The sequence below is a fragment of the Pelobates fuscus genome, chromosome 4 (assembly GCF_036172605.1).
Source record: "Pelobates fuscus isolate aPelFus1 chromosome 4, aPelFus1.pri, whole genome shotgun sequence".
In the NCBI taxonomy this organism is placed as follows: domain Eukaryota; kingdom Metazoa; phylum Chordata; class Amphibia; order Anura; family Pelobatidae; genus Pelobates; species Pelobates fuscus.
Window position 1 is genome coordinate 244,571,830 of NC_086320.1, and position 19,894 is coordinate 244,591,723.

The window sequence follows — 19,894 nt, forward strand, 5'->3', positions numbered from 1 at the left end:
GTGTTAGTTTTTTTTTTTTTTGTTAAACAATATTCAAATGAAACTGTCATGAATCTCTACATAGGCACTGAAAATATCCTTTATCATGAATATATATATATTTATTTTTTTTCATTGTAACCAGTTAGGCACCTAGGATAAAGCAGTATGTGTGAAGTAAATCTGTACCTACTGTATATTAATATTTGTTCAAGTAAAGTCAATGAGTTGTAGTTTGGTAACTATTTTTAAATTGAAACTTATGGAGACAGGCTCCAAAAAACAAATGGCCCAACATTTGGAAATTGACACCAGTATTAAAAAATAATTTTTAAATAACGGTAGAAATAAAAACACTTGCTGGTGAGATCTACCATTTTGAAAATGGAACTCATGTTATATTTTCTGACAGCCAATTTTGAAAAATTGTCCAAATATATAATAATTTGTAATGAACTTATCTACTTGCATGTATTTATGTGTGTGTATATAATTTTTTTATTTATTTTTTTTACAGGAATTTTGAATACTATTGCTAAGTTGACAAAGTCATGCACTCTCCGTCTTACAGCCTGCAAGCTTTATTTTATTCTTACTGATAAAGTAGCAAATGGAGGAGTCAGCATGTGGTGTGAGCTAAATCAAGTAAGCACATTGTCTTTTGTTGAATGTGGGAACTATTTTAAATAGTGTTTTTCTGTTGCAGCTGTATGAAAGCTGCACTCTTGAGAGAACCAATTATTTAGACCATATTTCAGGTAACCCCTGTGTCAGTTCTGGAGAAATGTGTAGAATTTCCTCACAAATTAGGCAAAGCCAATCCAAAGGGTGCTTATTAGTAGGTAACTGGGTCCAAACAAGAAGATTGGTTAGTATTACAATTCATGGGTTATTTAAGTCTGTCTTAGCATTTCATAAAATTACAAATTAGAATTTGCACAGTTTATTTATTCCACCATAATTTAACCCCTTAACCCCTTAATGACGAATGACTGTCCTGGTCCGTCACCCAGGGGAGACCCTTAACGACGGGTGACGGACCAGGTCCGTCATGGGTTAAAATTAACCCCTGATCGCCGCGATCGCAGGGTTAACTGTGCTCCGGTCTGCCACTGTATTAGAGGCAGACCAGGAGTACCCGATCACGCTGCTCCTGCAGCAGTGCTCGCTCTGACAGGCTGTCAGAGCGAGCACATGTGCTGCAGGCACTTACCATCCACCTCCCTGCACTTCCGGGTTCTGTGTGAAGTGCAGGGAAACAGATCAGCAGTGATCTGCTTCTCCCTACAAAAAATAAAGTTTAATTAAATTTGCACCCCCCCACAGTTACCCATTTTTTTTTTTTTTTTATTCTTTCTTTTTGTTGTGCATTGCAAGTTTCACAGACGTACATAGACATTGATCATGAGAGAGCATAACTTGAACAATTTAACATATGTCTGTATCACTGTACATTTTAAAGTTTAATTAACAGGTTCAATAGGTATCTCAGTGGGGAGAGCTCATAAGTGTTAGCAAAGCAGGGTATGCACACTGATTACCTGGATGGCTATAAGAATAGATATAAGGATACTGAAGGGGTTATAGGCATGCGATTGACAGATAATGTGTTAATACTGAAGAAGATACTAATCAATTTTAAACAGAGTGTCGTGGTAACCTCCAGTACATATCAAACCACATACTGTTGAACACTTTGAATCATGCTGCTAACATTAAGTACAATCACCGCACATGTTAAGACATTATACTAGGAGTCTGCTTGGGACCAGAGACTGAGTGCGTGATTATTTAAGTATATAGATTATTGATGTGTATACAGACGCTTATATAAAACAATAGCTTAGCTAAGATAATCACTTAGGTAATGTACCACCAGGTGGATTGTGGCTTACTGGGTTGTCGTCTACAATAATCAGGGTAGTAAAACCGACATGTACTGCAACTTCAACTGTGACATTGGCAGCAGATATGTCCTTTTAGTGGTATCCACAGCCAAGGTGTCTTCTGTTAGGGCTGTCGGTGATGAGTCCTGCGGTGTGCGCCTTAGATGCCTTCCGTCATGAGGAGCTGAGGTAGCCGTCGGTTTTGGCTTCATGAATGGTGTTAGTAGGTGTCCTGTTCTGCAGCATAAGGATAATCTTCACAGGGCTCCTCAGAGTCCATTGAGTCCCAAGGACCCGCTGCAGGGCAAAGTGTCCGTGGATCGCCGTGATCCTATTACCCGGTCGTTAAGTGAGTGCGGGTGTGGTGTTTTACAGGCCACAGTGTCCACTTGGCTACGTTTGTATTCCAGGGGTGGTCATGGTTCTGGCTGTGTGTTGTGTAAGGTCTGCTTCAGGGCGCCCTGCGCGGTTCTTTCCTAGCGACCTGTTAGTAAGATGCGTCGCTGTCAGCTATTTTGTTGGTAGTCGTTAGTTGTCGGCGTTGAGTCGCACAGGAGCCCTGCAAAGATGTTTATTTGCCTGGTGGGGACCGGAATTTCAGCTAAATTCCTCGGGAGCCATAATGTCTTGCAGCCTGCTAGCATGGCCGCCTGGCCCTGCCCCCTCTTCCCCCCTCCCCCCCCCAACCCCCCACTTTACCCATTTTAAATAAAAAATAACCCCTTCCCTACCAATTGATCACTGACTTACAGTCAGTCAGTTACGGTCAACTGATTTTTTTTTTTTTTTTTTTTTTTTTCAACCCTCAGGGGTTAAATGTATTTTATTAATTCATTTAAATATTTTAAAATTCTATATTAAGCGAGCTGGGGTGGTTTGAAGTTAGTGGGGAATTGGGGGATTTGGTATTAGGCTAACTAGGGGTTAACGTTGAAAGTTTTAAAATAAGCTTTAAAAAGTTTAAAAAAATGTTTTTATTTTTTTAATAACGTTCCAGTTGATCACTGCCTACAGTGATCAAAATACAGATCACAGTATTATACTGTGATCTAATTTTTTTAACCCCTGAGGATTAACTTTTATTTATTTTTTATAATTGTATATTTTTCTAGCTGGGTTGGGAAGGCGTTATGGGAAAGTGGGGAATTTACTGTTAGTGCTGCTTACTGCTAGTTAGGGGTTAACGGTAAAAAAAAAAAAAAGCTTAGAAATGTTAAATCTGTTTAAAAAAAAAAAAAAGCTTTAAGAAAGTTTAGGAAAGTTTTTTAAAAAAAAATATATACTGTGCAAACTCACTTTGTGTGTCAAAAAAGCAGAAAAAACGCTTTTTACCACTACACTTGGTACAAGCTAGCGGAGAAATTATCCCACGCTAAGGTTCAAAATATGCCTTTTGAAATACCCTGGGATGTGTTCCTTAAGAAATGGAATGCCTTTATGGCGTAGTTGTAATATGTAGCCTGCTCAAGTGCTCCAAAGTGGGACACGGACGCATTAAAACCCTCCATGGAAATTCACACTTAAAAACCTGAACTTGTCACGTCTCTTTTACAGCACTGTAAATTAACAAAATAGTGTCTAGGTCATACATTAGGCATATTGTTTTACTCAGAAGACTTAGCTGAGCATAATTTTGTCGAAGCTGTCGAAGTGGCCGGTATCGGACAAAGGACCACGTGGCGGCGGCCATTTTAACTTCGAACACCGCCGACCCTTAACATCAACTCCACTTCGACACTTCGACCAAAGTCGAAGTACAGGCACACTTCGAATGGGACTTTTATGCCAGGAATTGACCGACCGCACAGCCCAAATCTATGGAACTGTTTTGGGCAAGAAAATGTGGTTGCGGTCGGTCATAAAAGGACTTCCGTGTAACTTTTGATCCACTGGAGGGATTTGCCTGAATTTTGGAAGTGTTTATGTTTAAAGTATGCTGAGTCTGAATTTGTATGTGAATGTGATGTATGGTTTTGAAGTTATAGATATTGTGTAAAAGTTATGTTTTAAACTGAATAATAAGTGTATTATCTCTCAGGCTAAGGGGAGGGGATGTGTGGGTTGTACCATATCTCGGATTGGTTATTTTATGCCTCCCCCTGGGTGTGGCCTGTATGTGTGAGATGGAAATAAAAGCCAGGCTGGATGAGCCAGTCCAGAGTTCCTGTTTTACCCTCAAAGTGAAGTGTCGTCTCATTATTGGGGGAGGATTTATTGTATGCTGTTCCAGTTTGACTGCTAGGATTGAAAACCTATTCGTATGGTTCCTATTCAACTGTCTTCAGCATTCAGAGGCTTGAGAGGATTTATATGCTTCTCAGATTCGGTGATTGTGGTGTCTGCCAGAGTGCTTGGAGTCCTCAGGAAACGCTAGGAGCATCCTTTAACGGAGGTACCCAGTCGGGGTGCCAGGCGATACGTTACAGTATGTCCAGTCTTTTTTAGTAGCCAGTTTGTCACAAACACTGGCCAAAGTTACTGGCGGCAATGTCATGGCCGAATCCCGTTTTCTCTTTTTTTTTTTTTTTTTTTAACCCCCCCTTGACTCCACTACATCTAACTGACCCGCAAATGACCCTAAGCCCCCCATATTACCAATGTTTTAACTTTATTTTGTGTTCAGGGCGCCGCTATCTTTGTGTGGGTAGATGAAGTCCCTTAGGGACACGTCATTTGCCCACACTAGATAGCGCTGGTAGAGTCCCGCACATGCCCAGTTAAACACTTGGGCATGTGAACGGGAATTTCATTCATTCATTCGTCAGAAAGATGAATGAATAGAAATGTCAGACGAACAAACAAACACTGAATATCAGTTTATTACAAGGAAGGAGCTACCGGCGCGCAGCTCCCTCCTTGTAAAATGTAAATATAGAAGCGGCAATATGACCCCCATAATAGCATAAGGGAGATTAAAAATCTCCCGAATGCCCCTACTCGCTATAACACAAGTGTAAAATGACTAGCACTCTAGTTGAATTCCAAGTCAACCAATCGGTGTTCTGAGCCTAATTGCAGGGTGGGGCAAGGCTTTATAAGACTTTAACCACCCTGCGGAGCTCAGTCTGCGCCTTGCCCTCGCCAGGTGAAGATAGCTAAAAAAAATTTAGCGGCGTGTTTTTTTTTTACAAGTTTGGGTATTATGGTTTTTATTTGGCCTTTTTTGGGGCTGAAAAATTAAGATTTTAGAAAAAAGAAGACATCAGATGGAAAGTGTTTTCCTTTTTTTTTTTTTTTTTAAACATTGAGCACGGTTTAATAGACATGCCCCTACTCGCGGTGTTGCAAGTAGGGGCAGAAAATGTACTAATATTAAGTAATCTTTACTTGGTATAAGTAAATGTGGCTGAAATACCAATTTAGGTCTTTCAGCCTTTTGTTAGATAGCTCCTAATTCCCATGGTATCAGGGAGCTATCTACTAAGCGGCTGCAAGATACAGCCGCGGAACAAATTAGATTGGATTTTCATTCATTCAAATGAAATTCCGATCCGAACAAAGTCCCGAATTGCTTTCTAACATGAATGGAGAAACTGTTCTCATTCTGTTAGGACGCAATTAGGTAGTTTTGCCGGCGTCCTGTTTTAGGTGGATAGTGACAGGATGCATCACGGGAACAGGGAGGAAGGGAGCTAAGAATTGTGGGAAAATTTATCTGACCACCGGAAATGAAGCACACTTTGCTCCTCCGCTGGTCAGAGATGGTCAAGTGTAGGAAACCTCCATAAGACAAATAGTCCCTACTTTGTCGTATGTTTTAAAGAAGACTAGAGCAGATTGAAAGAAATGAAGAACAGATCCTGAGAGAGGGAGAGAAGAGGAATCGATTAAATAAAGGTAAGTTCGGCATGACCGTGCCGCTTTAATATTTGTTTCTGTGTGAAAAATACATAAAACTAATTTGAATGCCAATATTGGCTGACTATATTATCGTAATACATTTTACTGTTTTGACACTAATATTTGTATTCAGCAACGTCTTCTGAGTAAAACCTGTACCCACCATGTACAGGTTTTATGGTGTCTTGGAAACTTACAGGGTTAAATATAGTCAGGGCCGGCCTTAGAGGTGTGAGCTGTGCGGCCGCACAGGGCGCCATGGACCAGGGGGCGCCATGCGGCCGACACAGCTCGCACATTGCCAGGTGACCGCTGTGCAAGGGGAGGTAAAGCGGGTACCCGGTAGAGGAAAAAATAGCGATGGGGTGGGGCTTACCGAGTGGTGGGGCGAAGCTTAATGAGGAAGAGGTGGGGCTAATATGCCAGCGGAGGTGGGGCTAAAACTTACCAGAAGCCCCTGGTAATAACTGCTGCACAGAATGGGGGAAGCAGGAAGGAGTCCCTGCTTTCCCAACAACTAGAATACAGGAATTAATACGGACTTTAAACGCAATTCTGTATGGACACTTATGTAAAAGATCGGAATATGAACTTGTTCAAACAAAGAAACATCTTGAATAAGAAAGCAGAACTTGTATTATATTTGGGACATTACGCTGGAAAAACCCGTTTGAAACGAAAGGAGCTGAAAAGAACAAAGGTGTTTACACTCCCACCCAGCACATAGTTGCATGTGCTGACAACAAAATCACACAAAAATAAAAAAATGGAAATCACATTTTTCAACCCATGGAGGTCTGGATTTGGACTCACACTCAAAATTAAAGTGGAAAAACACACTACAGGCTGATCCAACTTTGATGTAATGTCCTTAAAACAAGTCAAAATGAGGCTCAGTAGTGTGTGTGGCCTCCACGTGTCTGTATGACCTTCCTACAATGCCTGTGCATGCCTCTGATGAGGTGGCGGATGGTCTCCTGAGGGATCTCCTCCCAGACCTGGACTAAAGCATCTGCCAACTCCTGGACAGTCTGTGTTGCAACGTGACGTTGGTGGATGGAGCGAGACATGATGTGCTCAAATGGATTTAGGTCTGGGGAACGGACGGGCCAGTCCATAGCATCAATGCCTTCTGCTGACACACTCCAGCCACATGAGGTCTAGCATTATCTTGCATTAGGAGGAACAAGGGGGCCGAGGATCTCATCTCTGTACCTAATGGCAAGCACTTGGAGGGCTGTGCGGCCCCCCAAAGAAATGCCACCCCACAGCATTACTGACCCACTGCCAAACCGGTAATGCTGGAGGATGTTGCAGGCAGCAGAACATTCTCCATAGCGTCTCCAGACTCTGTCACGTCTGTCACATGTGCTCAGTGTGAACCTGCTTTCATCTGTGAAGAGCACAGGGCGCCAGTGGCGAATTTGCCAATCTTGGTGTTCTCTGGCAAATGCCAAACGTCCTGCACGGTGTTGGGCTGTAAGCACAACCCCCACCTGTGGACATGGGGCCCTCATACAACCCTCGTGGAGTCTGTTTCTGACCGTTTGAGCAGACATATGCACATTTGTGGCCTGCTGGAGGTCATTTTGCGAGGCTCTGTCAGTGCTCCTCCTGTTCCTCCTTGCACAAAGGCGGAGGTAGTGTTCCTGCTGCTGAGTTGTTCCCTCCTACGGCCTCCTCCACGTCTCCTGATGTACTGGCCTGTCTCCTGGTAGCGCCTCCATGCTCTGGACACTACGCTAACAGACACAGCAAACCTTCTTGCCACAGCTCGCATTGATGTGCCATCCTGGATAAGCTGCACTTCCTGAGCCACTTGTGTGGGTTGTAGACTCCGTCTCATGCTACCACTAGAGTGACAGCACCGCCAGCATTCAAAAGTGACCAAAACATCAGCCAGGAAACATAGGAACTGAGAAGTGGTCTGTGGTCACCACCTGAAGAACCACTCCTTTATTGGGGGTGTCTTGCTAATTGCCTATAATTTCCACCTGTTGTCTATTCCATTTGCACAACAGCATGTGAAATGGATTGTCACTCAGTGTTGCTTCCTAAGTGGACAGTTTGATTTCACAGAAGTGTGATTGCCTTGGAGTTACATTGTGTTGTTTAAGTGTTCCCTTAATTTTTTTGAGCTGTGTGTGTGTGTGTGTGTGTGTGTGTCGACGTTCCCGGAAGTGCTTCGATCTACTTCCGGTTCACGTGATCCAGACGCGGCAGCGGGCGAGAGTTTCACCTTTCGAGTTTCCTCCACGAGGCTGTCTCCCGGGTAAAACAGTGAGTCATCTCACGCCACCGCCACGTATTGCATCAGTTCGGGAACCCCTTTGTCCCTCAGGCTCCCCGGACTCTAGCTGTGCTCAAAGGGACCCCCCACACATACTCACAGGGGGCACGGCGCATATAGGGTCCTCTTGGATACTTGCCGCATACCGGCTTTGTGGTACCGACCAAACGCTTCAAATACACTTACCCTTATATTTACGTGCGATCCTACTTAATGATTCCGGGCTTTATTCGGCTATTTCATTCATAGCACTGCTTTTCCCCGCATGTAGGCTGGTTTTACTGTTGGTATGTAATTTAGTCAATGTGTATGTTCAATATGTGTTGATTTCATTCATTTAAATGTTTTTATAACTTTCAATGAATTTTCAAATTGTACACTGTTTCAAAACTGAATTTAATTATCAGATGGGTTATAAACTGACTATCATTTTAACCTGCTACTCTTCACTTGCACGCCAGTAATAGACACGTCATTATTAAATCCTGTACTTTAATCTTTTAATTGTTTTATAAAAGAATTCAGTCAGTTAAAACCTCTCAAACATTATACTCGGATAATTAACTCTTTTAGGAGGATTATGATGATGATGATAATAATAATTTCTATCAACCATTTCGTGTTAAATATTTTACCCCTCCGTTACCGCAAACTAGCAATTCATGGGGTATAAACGCTTGTTGGTTCAAATTGACTTTTCACTCACATGTTACCACTTCCATTTAAAATAACATATATGCTGTCAATCATATGTGGCATAGCCTGGTTGGTTTTGGCTTTATCACTATCTGGTGGTTGGCCAAAGCTCAAGCGGGTAAATGCTGCTAAAGGCTTAATATAAATGTGTGTATTTATATGTGGGTTCTTTACTCAGTCCCTTCAATTGGGGTACTCAAAGTGCCCATGGTTAACTACGGACAGTTATTTACAGTCTCGCGGTTTTCGTATTTATAACTACATTATACAAGATTGTTTAAATTACGTTGTTTTATGTGTTTCTCCCCTCCATTAAAAAAAAAAAAAAACACTATATACGACACAGCGTACAAGCGAAACTTTTGACTAAAAGCAACTAATACATTGTTAAAGTGCTGGCTATCACCCGCCAAATCTTCTTTAAATCGTTTTCCACGCATACGGTTAGTATACAATTTTGTTGGCAAAAAATAAAATAAATAAATTTCTACGGCTGCTCCCAGGGATTAGGTGGTAATTCCGCATTGTCGCCAGCCGGGTCCGCCAGGGCGTCAGCGTCTTCCTCCATTGCCGAGTGTTGTGCAGCCCCCGCGTTTGTTGCAGTGGAGGCGAGCCATTGGAGCCAGTGGTACCACGCTTCGTGGTAGCGTTGTATGCGTCCCGTTGCGGAGTGGATTAGCTCCTCTATGCGCTGATGTCCTCCACTCTGGTCATCCACTCTCTGATCGTCGGAGCCGTGCGTTGTGTCCAGTGTCCCGGGATGAGGCTGCGGGCTGCGTTCAGGAAGTGTGGGATCGCCGTTTTTTTTAAAACTGTTGATGGGGGATCGTCGTTAGTTGGAGTAGGTATGTTTCGGGCGTGGGTTGCAGGTTTGCATCTGTTATGGTTGTGAGTATTTTGTGGACCTCTGTCCAGAAGGGCTAGATGAGTGGGCAGGACCACCATATATGGAAGAGGGATCCTAGTTCCCTCCCGCATCTCCAGCATTCCGGTTCGTTTGTGGCATTCATCGTGGTTAGCTTTTCTGGTGTCCTGTACCAGTGTGAGCGCATATCCTGTTTCTTGGAATTTGGTGGAGATGAAGGCTTTGTGTGTGAGTGTGAACACCGTTGACCATTGTTCCGCTGAGAGCGCGTGTCCCAGATCCCTTTCCCAGTACTTGGTGAAGTAAGGGGGGGTGCGTTGGTGGGGGTGGTGGTTTGCATAAGGTATAGGATCGAGATTGCGTGTGGGGGGGGGAGGGGGGATTTGTGCAGATAGTCTCAAACACGGAGGGCGTTCGCGATGCCGAGTCTAGAGTCGGTATGCTTCTCAGGAACCTGGTGAGTTGGTGGTATCTGCAGCGTAATAGCGTAGTGTGTGGGGTATTTGGGACCAGGGTTTCCAGGGGTGTGATCGTGCCTTGGTTGTAGATGTCTTTCAGTCTGCAGGGGGTCGGCAGGCCCAGGGCAGACGTGTAGTGGGGGTCTAATGCTGGGGTAAATTTCGGGTTGTGTGATATGGGGCACAGTGGTGAGAGTTCTGGGGCTAAGTCCGCCCGGGTCGCCAGTCTCCCCCAGACTGCCATTGTAGCTTTTATGGTTGGATGTTTTCTTGGTAGCTCCCCAGCCATGGTTTTCGGCAGCCAGGAGAGCAGCGTCAGGGGTATCAGGGGTGAGAAGCTGGCCTCTATGGATATCCATAGTTTGTCTTTCGGGCCATTCGATCAATCGCTGGAGGTTTAAAGCATGTCTGTATTTTGTTATATCGGGTAATCCCAGGCCTCCTTGTAGTTTGGGTCTGGTGTGGGTGGCGAAGTTTAGTCTCGCCTTTTTGCGGGCCCAGACGTATTCCGTCAGTTTTACGGGTTTGTGACAGGAATGTTTTGGGGACCTGGATTGGTAGGGTTTGTAGGAGGTACAGGAGTCGCGGGAGAATATTCATTTTGAGGACACTGATCCTCCCTAGCCACGTAATGTGCGGGAGCTGCCAGGAGTTGAGGTCCTTCTGTATCCGCTCGAGGAGGGGCGGGAAGTTGATGCGGTAGATGTTCGACAGGTCTGCCGACAGCCAGATCCCCAAGTATTTGATCATTTCTTTGCACCAGTGGAAGGGGAACTCTGTTTGCAGCACGGTTGCCAGTGCTGGGGGGCAGTTTACGTTGAGAATTTCAGATTTTGTGTAGTTTATTTTTAGGTTGGATAGGGTGCCGTATACGTCGAATTGGTGCGTGAGCTCCCTGAGGGAGGTTGCCGGGTTGGTGATTGTGAACAGGAGGTCGTCCGCGTAGGCGGAGACTTTGCTGGCTCCCCAGCTGCCCCCGATTTCTGTTATGCGGGGTTGGGCTCGTATTGCATTGAGGAACGGTTCCAGGCTTATGACAAAAAGTAGAGGTGCCGTTCCTTTTCTCAAATGGGTCAGAGAGCATCCCGTTGACTTGCACTCGGGCCGCCGGATCGGCGTATAGGGCTAGGATTCGTGCCAACATGTGGGATCCCATCCCCAGGCGTTCCAGGGTGTATCTTAGAAAGGACCTGTCGAACACCTTCTCCGCATCGGTCGAGACCAGCAGGGCGGGGAAGGGTCTTCTCCGGGCCGCGTGGAGAAGGTTGAGTGCCTTGATTGTGTTGTCCCTGGCCTCCCGGCCTTCCACAAAGCCCACCTGATCAGGGTGGATGAGGTTCGGCAGTAGGGGCTGGAGGCGCAGAGACAGTATTTTGGCAAACAGTTTGAGGTCGGCGTTCAACAGGGAGATTGGTCTTTAGTTGGCGCATGAGGAGGGGTCTTTTCCCTCTTTTGGGAGTACCACGACGTGTGCTAGCAGCATGTTGGGGTCCAGCGAGCCTCCGCAGTGTGTTGCGTTAAAGAGTGTAAGTAGGTGCGGGGCGAGTTTATCTGCGAACATTTTGTAGTACTTTGCTGTGTATCCGTCTGGTCCGGGGCTCTTTCCTTGTTTGGCCAGTTTAATGGCCATATGTATCTCCGCTTCCGTTATATCTTCTTCTAGTGCAGATATATCCTGGGGTGTCATCGTGGTAGTGATATTCTGTTCGATGTATGATTTTTGCCGTGTTCTGAATGCCTCCTCTCCTTCGTGTGCACGTATGTTGTTTGGGGGTAGGCAGTATAATGAGGCGTAGTATTGCCGGAAGCCCTCTTCTATAGCCTTCGGGGTCTGCAGCGTGTTCCCTGCCAGGGATATCTTTGGAACGTAGCTCTTCTGTCTCCGGGCCCTCAGTGCCCTAGCAAGCAATTTGCCGCTTTTGTTTCCGTATTCGTAGAATGTCTTTTTCGTGAGTTGGAATTGGAATTGTATTTTTGACGTTAGACAGGAGTTGAGTTTCGCTCTGATCTCTAGAAGTTGTTTGTAGGTGTCGTCTCGGAGGTCATGTTTGTGGAGCGTTTCCAGTTGCGCCAGTTGAATGGAGAGGTGCGCAATTTCTTGTGTGCGCTGTTTTTTCAGGCAGGTGCCATGTTTGATGAGAATCCCTCGGATAACGCATTTATGCGCTTCCCAGATGGTCGTTGGTGTGCTGTCTGTTGTCTTGTTGGTGAGGAAGAAGTGGTCTAGCGCGTTTTTAATTTCTGTTTGTATCTGCGGGTCCTCTAAGAGTGATTCATTGAGTTTCCATGTCCATTGTGATCGGAAAGGTCTAGGGTTTTCGATGGTGAGTATCACTGGTGCGTGATCCGACCAGGTCATGGGGGCGATACGAGCTGAGCGCAGTGTGTCTAACTCTCTGTGCTGGGTAAGGAAGTAGTCTATCCTCGAGTAGGATTTGTGTGGTGATGAGTAGTAGGTGTAGTCTTTCTCTGCGTGGTGTAGGATGCACCAGCAGTCTACGAGTTGGTGGCTTGCGAGGAGGGTCCTCAGTCCTCTGACGTGTTCTGGGATTGTGGAGCTCCCTTTAGATGTGTCCATTCTGGGGTCTAGGGGGGCGTTGAGGTCTCCTCCTATTATGACGGTTCCCGCGCTGAACGCGTCCAGGTTTCGCAGAGCCGAAAATTGTTTTTGCCCTTTGTTTGGGAGGTATAGGTTCGCAAGTGTTACTTGGGTGTCACCTATATGCCCTTTGAGAAAGAGGTATCTTCCTTCCCGGTCCCTCTCCTCCGCTTCCAGGCGGAACTGGGTGTCCGCCGAGAACAGTATGGCCACTCCTTTGGATTTGGTGGAGGGGTTATGCGCGTAGTAGCCGGTTGGAAAGTATTTATCTGAGAATTTGGGGGCCTGTGTTGCTAGGAAGTGTGTTTCCTGAAAGAAAGCTATTGATATCTTGAGTGCTCGGATTTCTCTCAGTGCTCTTGCTCGTTTTTGTGGAGAGTTTAATCCCTTCGCGTTGATCGTGTAGAGCTTAATGCCTTCCCCCGCATGCCCGGAGACGGCTCCGGAATGGAGTTAGTGGGTGGGGGGGGGGGGGGTGTTGGAGGCGAGTGGAGGGAGGGTGATGGTACCCAGAAAGAAAAGAGGTGGGGGTTGGGGGGAGGTTAGGCGGGTTTGGAAAGGTAGTCGGCATGTGTAGTGTATGTCGGTGTTGTTGAGTCGCATAGGCGACTGGTGTTAGGGGTAATGTGCCGCTGGTAGGTGGGTGTCCGAGGACAGTGTCCGTCGTAGCCACCTCACAGTCTGTTGGCAGTAAACCCGTGGGGCCGGTGGCGTTGATAGTTTGGTAGGTCACCTAAGGTGTTGTCCGGTGATGTATCACTGTCTATCCGCGGCCGTCTCCTGCTGCCCAGTAGCTGTGGTATCTGGCCCCCAGAGGGGTCAGGGCCGTTCTAGCGGTCTAGTTTTCAGTGAGGTGAGTGGCCACAGTAGTAGCCACATGATGCTTGCCGTACAGCATTCAGTATGTAGGTGCGTTAAGAGCGTACGTAAGAACAACATTCGTGAGAACATCATGAGAACAACATAAGCACAACATATCGAACATGGTTGCATAGGTTATGTCCCCATTATCAGGGAGAACAGCAGTACCTTTTATGAACATTAAGAAACAGTTAGAAACATTCTGACCATGCCCGCGCATCACAGGGAGCCCATCGTGAGATCGCATGAAGTATGCGCCCTGTGGTGCGCTTTTATCCTACATGTTTTATTGAGCAGCGTAGGGAGAGTACAGAGAGCTAGGAGAGGGGGGGGGGGGGGGAAGTGGGAAAGGGGGTAATTTTGTTTGGAGGAGAGATGTGGGGGGTGAGTAAGAAAGGGGTAGCGAAGTAAGCAAACAGTTATTTAGCAGTGAGCAATACCTTTGTTGGAGCCAGCGAGTATAGGTGCTACCAACACCCTCTGTGGGCCACTCAAACACATCCTGAGAGTGAAACAAAGCATCAGGTTTGGGTACTCTCGCCATCAATTCTGAGTAGACAAAAAGTAGCATTTATCCTGTGGTATGTGGTATAATAGTTGGTGAGTGATGATTCCACGCCCTCTAGTGTATGCGTGGTGTCTGGAGTGTATTCGTGTGTGAGGGCCTCAGAGGGGTGTGTGTTACCGGGTCTGCACGTGTTGCGGGTATGTTCTGGGTGTGTGTGTCTGGGTTGGTTAGGTGGTGTGGGTGTCTATGATTGTTTTGGATGCGTGTATGAGTTTCCTTTTGAGTGCATTGAGTGTGTGTGTGTGTATAAGGTGGTGTGCAGGTGTATACGAGGTGTGATACTTGCTCTTTCAGTGTGTTATACTTGCTCTTTCAAGTCAGTCTTCGGTATTTGAGTCCTTTACAAGCAGTCCAGTGCGATACCGAGGTGCCAGTTCAAGGTATCATGTCAGCGGGTGTCCCCGTGAAGGGGTTGGGGCTCTACAGGTGGGACCCTGTGTCTCGTGCTGTATGACAGCAGGAGCTTGCGTGGCGCCAGTCAGGTTGTAGGCGTGCTGGCGGGCTCTGCGGGGTTGTCCCTTTTAAGGCAGCGGTGTTCCTGAGCGGGTTATGGGCTCCGGGGCTTTGGGAGTCAGCCCTGTGAGTTGGTGAGGCCAGGTGGTTTCTGGGTGATGATAAGTCTATAGGCCTGTGAGGTGCTGGTGTAGATCCAAGGTGAGGGCAGATGTTGTGCCATGGAGATGTCCGCTTCTGGTGGTTTGCCTTTTAGATGGGCTTCAATTTTTCTTATCCCTGGTTGTCAGGGAAGGAGGAGGCGGGGTTCAAGAAAAAGGTAATATAATCGGGTAGATGTCTTCGGGATCGCCTTACCATTCCCGCATCTCCCCGTGTGGTTATGGGCAGAAGAGCTCTTTTGTATTCAGGCTGGTGTTGCTGGGTAGGTGGCGGGAGGGGGGGCTGATTTCTCCATCTCTCTATTCTTCGGGGTCGATTAGTCGGTGATGAGTGTGTGGGGCATCTCTGTCGGGTCCCTGTTGGGTGGTGCGGCGTGTTGGCCGCCCTGTGAGGCGTTCATTAAGCGGGCATGTAGTCCAGTCCGGAATAGGAATGCGGGGGAGGTCTAGGGCTTCCTGGAAGGCCAGTAGATCTTGCGGCGTTCTTATTATGGCTTCCGTGGTGCCCTGTCTAGCTGAGAGGGCAAAAGGGAACTGCCACCTGTATCGTATCTGGGCATCCTGCATAGCAGCGGTGAGGGGCCGTAGGGCTCTCCGGGCCTGCAGGGTGAGGTGGGAGAGGTCATTGTAGATCTCTATTGCCTGCCCCTCAATGCTCCATGTTCTCTCCGTGCGGGCTTTTCTCATAATTTCTTCCTTTAATTGGAAGTCTTGTATGTGGCAAATTAAATCCCTGGGGGGGACTCCACACATGCTCCCCTGAGAGGAAAGTTTCCTCCCAGTGGGTCATGAAAAGATTGCCATAACTGGGTGCGGACCTGGTCATCTTACCAATAAGTTGTATAAAGTAAGACCCCTCTGTGGCAAAAGCCACTTTGCCACTGGGGTTTGGAGGGGACTACTTGCCAGCCTTTTACCCTGTGACTATGGCCCCTTTAATTTATTATTGTTGAGAGACCCTATTTATGGCTATTAGTACTTTAAACAATGGTTCTAGCGATTTTAGGGAACTGTTTTGGGCATGAAATGCTCGTGTGTAAGATGGGGGTATGTTGTGTTTTGGGGTAATTATGGGACTTCTTAAAAAAATGTTTTTCTGCCTGGAAATAATGAAGCTACATACAGTACTTTATTCAGTTATCTCACAGGCAGAGGGGAGGGATTGTATGTGTGTTATGGGAGTGTCGTACAGTTAATTACTGTTCTTATTGTTTTATTCCCTTTGTGTCCCTGTGCCCAACAAGGTCCATGTGGGAATACACCTTGCTTGGGGCATATCATAAAAGGCCAGTGTGGCACCATTAAAGGAGAGTTCCTGCTTAACCCTCAACACGTAGCCTCGTCTCATGTTTGGAGGGGAACGGCTATACTGCCATTTTCACACTAGGGATTGCTATACTCCTTATGCTCCCCTGGGTTCTAATCACTAGCTCTTATAAGAGCTGTTCCTGCTATGCTCTCTGGAGTAGGAGAGGTTTTTCCCTCACGGTCCTGGATATCAGAGGGTGATTCAGGGTGGGAGGAAGACAGCGAGATTCCAGCTAAGCTACTGCAGTTGTGGAGTCTGTGGTGCTTATGGTCCTCGTCATCAGCTAGGAAGCAACTGTTGGCGGAAGTGCCCAGTCGGGGTGCCAGGTGATCCGTCACACCCTCGAATCAAAAATAATTGTGGCATAAAATAAACTGAATGGCCTCCAAGATAAAAGTCAATTGATCATCCAAAAAGCCACCAAGTCCAAGGAAATGTTCTACTCACTCACAGCCTAACTAATAGAAAAGGGTTCTGTATTACGTTTTCTTGTATGCACTTTTTTCTATTAATTGTTCTTTGTTTATGGTCTTTTGTATTTGTTAATTAATACATATACTATTTTAACTTGTTTATTTTTTAGGTATGCTTTATTATATGGGTTATTACATTTATACTTTATTTTTTTTGTGGACTCATTTTTTTGCCCCTTTGGAATATGGGACTTTATTCTTCTTTGCCCTTTTTATGTTGGGATTGGAAATCCGGAAGTGACGCGATTACGTCTGTGTCACGTAACAGGAGCAGAATGATGACATGTACATGCCGCACTGGAAACAGAATGCTATAAATAGGAAATCACACAGCTGTGCCGGCTTGAAGATGGTTACAGACAGTATTTATTGTGACCAGGGAGACAGGACTGCAGCACTGAGGAAGACTCCATCGGGAGTCGAAACCCTTCTGCTATTTATTTTTTTGTTTGACTGTGGGACTTCTTTATCTTTATGTGGTATTTTTAGGCTATACGCCTTTTATACTTATTGATATCACTGTTCAATTGCCATTTTTAATATATTTCATTATAATAAATTTGTTACATTTTAAATTAATTGTGTGCTGTTCTTTTTAAAAGATGTCGCTTTTAGCCTGGCTAGGCACACTTAAGCTTACTATATAGAGCCTGGGGCGGCTCTACATCCTGTGAGTTTTATCCTAAATTGGGGCTTGTTTTTATATATTTACCGTCTGCACTATATATTTTACCTTTTGTATTTTAGATTGTTCCAGTTTTGAGAAAATCTATATCTATCTACTGTTTGGTGTAGTATATTTTTTAATTGCTATTCTATTTATATTTTAAGTGTTGTGGGGTACACTTATATTACATAGTTACATAGCTGAAAAGAGACTTGCGTCCATCAAGTTCAGCCTTCCTCACATATGCTTTTGCTGTTGATCCACACACGCTTTTGCTGTTATACTGCACCTATATATTAGGTAGCCTGTACACACCGTTGTATCTTTTTCTTCTATAAAATATTAGTTTTTTTTTTTTTTAAGATTTACCATATAAGTATAATATCCTTGACACTATTTTATAATCTATATCAAAGACAAATATTGACACAAAATAGAATACTAATTGATTTGATGAAGAGAAACTCGAAGGATATAAATTCTGTAATGTTAGTTATTTTTATTTTTTTGTCATTCTTTGTTTTTATTGATGTGTAAGATGGGTCAATACAGAAAGTAAAACATGGGGTTAATGCATGAAAAACATACGTTGTGAATAACTATTTGTACAATGGTTGCATATGCTCCCGAGTATAACAGCCTCTTTTTTATAAGTTTGTCAACAATAATGTTATACATGCTAAACTAGCTAAACGGGCCAAAATAGTAGCGAATCACTACTACTACTACTGGGTCTCGGCTGGTTGTAACCTCACTGGTATGTCTAGGCATAGAAATAGGTATCCGCGGCAAATTTACAGGCTGGTTTGCCATCCCTAGTCTTGGCTCTCAGCTTATGTGAAGCGTTATATTTGCAGCCCGACTAGCCTTAGGATAGGTTAACTCTTTGCTGCTCGTGCTCACTGCTCGTCCTCATACTCCACCAGGTATTCTGTTGCACCTCGAGGTGAATATTGCTTGATTTTTAGTTTTCCCGGTGTTGTGGTGGTACTGTGTCCGTGGGCCGCCAGCCTGAGGCTTTAGCAGGCGCTTGTGCCCATTCGCCATTGATCCCATCAGCAGGATCGTGGGCCGTGGGTTCCGCCGGATCACGGTCTTCTCCCAAGGAGTATGGCAGGCTGCAGAGGGGTTCCTCTTGGTGAGTGCCCAGCCCAGAAGAAGGGCGAGTGGTCTCATGGGCAGCGCCGTCCACGTGAGTAGTGCGTCATGCAGGGTCTTTAGTGCCTTGCACCCGATGTTTCTCCGGACTTGGGTGCCGCTTTATGGTGTGGGTCGTTGTATGTTTGCTGCCTTGTGCACCGTGCCAGGTTGTACCTGCTGTCTGCTTTAGGCTCTGCTTTAGGCCTCCGCCATCTTGGCCTTGGGCCTTGGGCCTGCATGGTGGTCTAGTAGTGCCTCCGAGTGTAGTTTCGGGGCATGGACCGGGATCAGGACCAGGTCCGCCGATGTGCCATGTGCATGTCGGGCTCCGTTGGGCAGGATAGTGGAGCGGTGGCCGTCCACTCCACTCACCGCCAGGTACCCGCTGAATGCTGCAGGGACCCCTCCTCCGGGGGACTGTAACTCCGGGAGCAAGCCTCTCCCCGACTCCGGTAGCCCGTATACGTCGCGGGTCGAGGTTGTTGGTCGCTGAGTTATGCTAAATTCACGATTTATAGTTTAAATGGGGTATATTGTGCAGGAGCTGCTCTTTTCTGCGACCGCTCGGCGGCCAGGCCCCGCCCCCCTGTAATGTTAGTTTGTATGTATCTACAATATTTTATAATATATTATTTGTTGTAAAACAAATTGTCTACATGCTTTTCTATTAAATGTAAATTTAATAAAAATCCAACATTAAAAACAAAAAGAAACGTATAGCAAAACTGTGAAATAGTTTGGGCTATTTAGGCATAGGTAAAATTAAGCTAGAAGGGGCAATAAGATATGGTAACTAAAAATGCTCTTTTGAAGTTCATTGTAAAATGTTTTCATTTCAGGATAACTTCTTTGACGAGTATCAACTGGAAGGAGTTTCAGCAGAGCAAAATGAAATTTTTCTTGAACTCATTCCTGAAAATGTTTCTCGAGCCTTAAAAATGGCACAAAATGCCAAAAGTGTAAAGATGAAGTTAAAAAACAAGCATTGTCCTTGTTTAACTGTGGCAGTGGAATTGGTAAGAGAATCTGTGTGTGACTTTGAAATTATTTTTAATTTGTTCAGTAAGGGTTAGAAAATGTATATTACCATTGTTCTGTATGCAACTTTTGTATACACAAAAACTTCACCGGTTTCATTGATACAAGTTTGAAATTCAAATTACCGTATATACTAGAGTATAAGCCGACCCGAATATAAGCCGAGGCCCCTAATTTTACCCCAAAAAACTGGGAAAACGTATTGACTGTAGTATAAATCTAGGGTGGGAAATACTGGTAAATTTCTAAAAAAAAAAAAATTAGATCCTAAAAAAATGATATTAATTGAATATTTATTTACAGTGTGTGTATATAATGAGTGCAGTGTGTGTGTATGAATGCAGTGTGTGTGTATGAATGCAGTGTTTTTTATTTTTTATTTTATTATTATTATTATTTTTAATATTTTATTATTATGTATTTATTTTTTCCATCCCCCCACCCTGCTTGATACATGGCAGGGAGGGGGGCTCTCACATCCCTGGGGGTCCAGTGGCATTGGTAGTTCAGTGGGGGGAGGAGGAGGGCTGGCTGAGAGTTTACTTACCTCTCCTGCAGCTCCCTCCTCCTCCGCGCCGGTCCGTGCAGCTCCCTCCCCTTACCAGGTATAA

The 19,894-nt window shown here is 45.3% G+C and overlaps 1 protein-coding gene across 5 annotated transcripts in view; it reads left to right on the plus strand.

The window, feature by feature from the left end:
- The window catches only part of HUS1 (HUS1 checkpoint clamp component), a 191,632-nt gene that overhangs the window by 37,252 nt on the left and 134,486 nt on the right, over positions 1-19,894 (plus strand). For all 5 annotated transcript variants that reach the window (XM_063450627.1, XM_063450626.1, XM_063450623.1 and 2 more), the window contains exons 2-3: positions 497-624; positions 19,085-19,261. In XM_063450627.1, the coding sequence (XP_063306697.1) occupies positions 497-624; positions 19,085-19,261 (305 nt within the window). The remainder of the gene's footprint in view (positions 1-496; positions 625-19,084; positions 19,262-19,894) is intronic.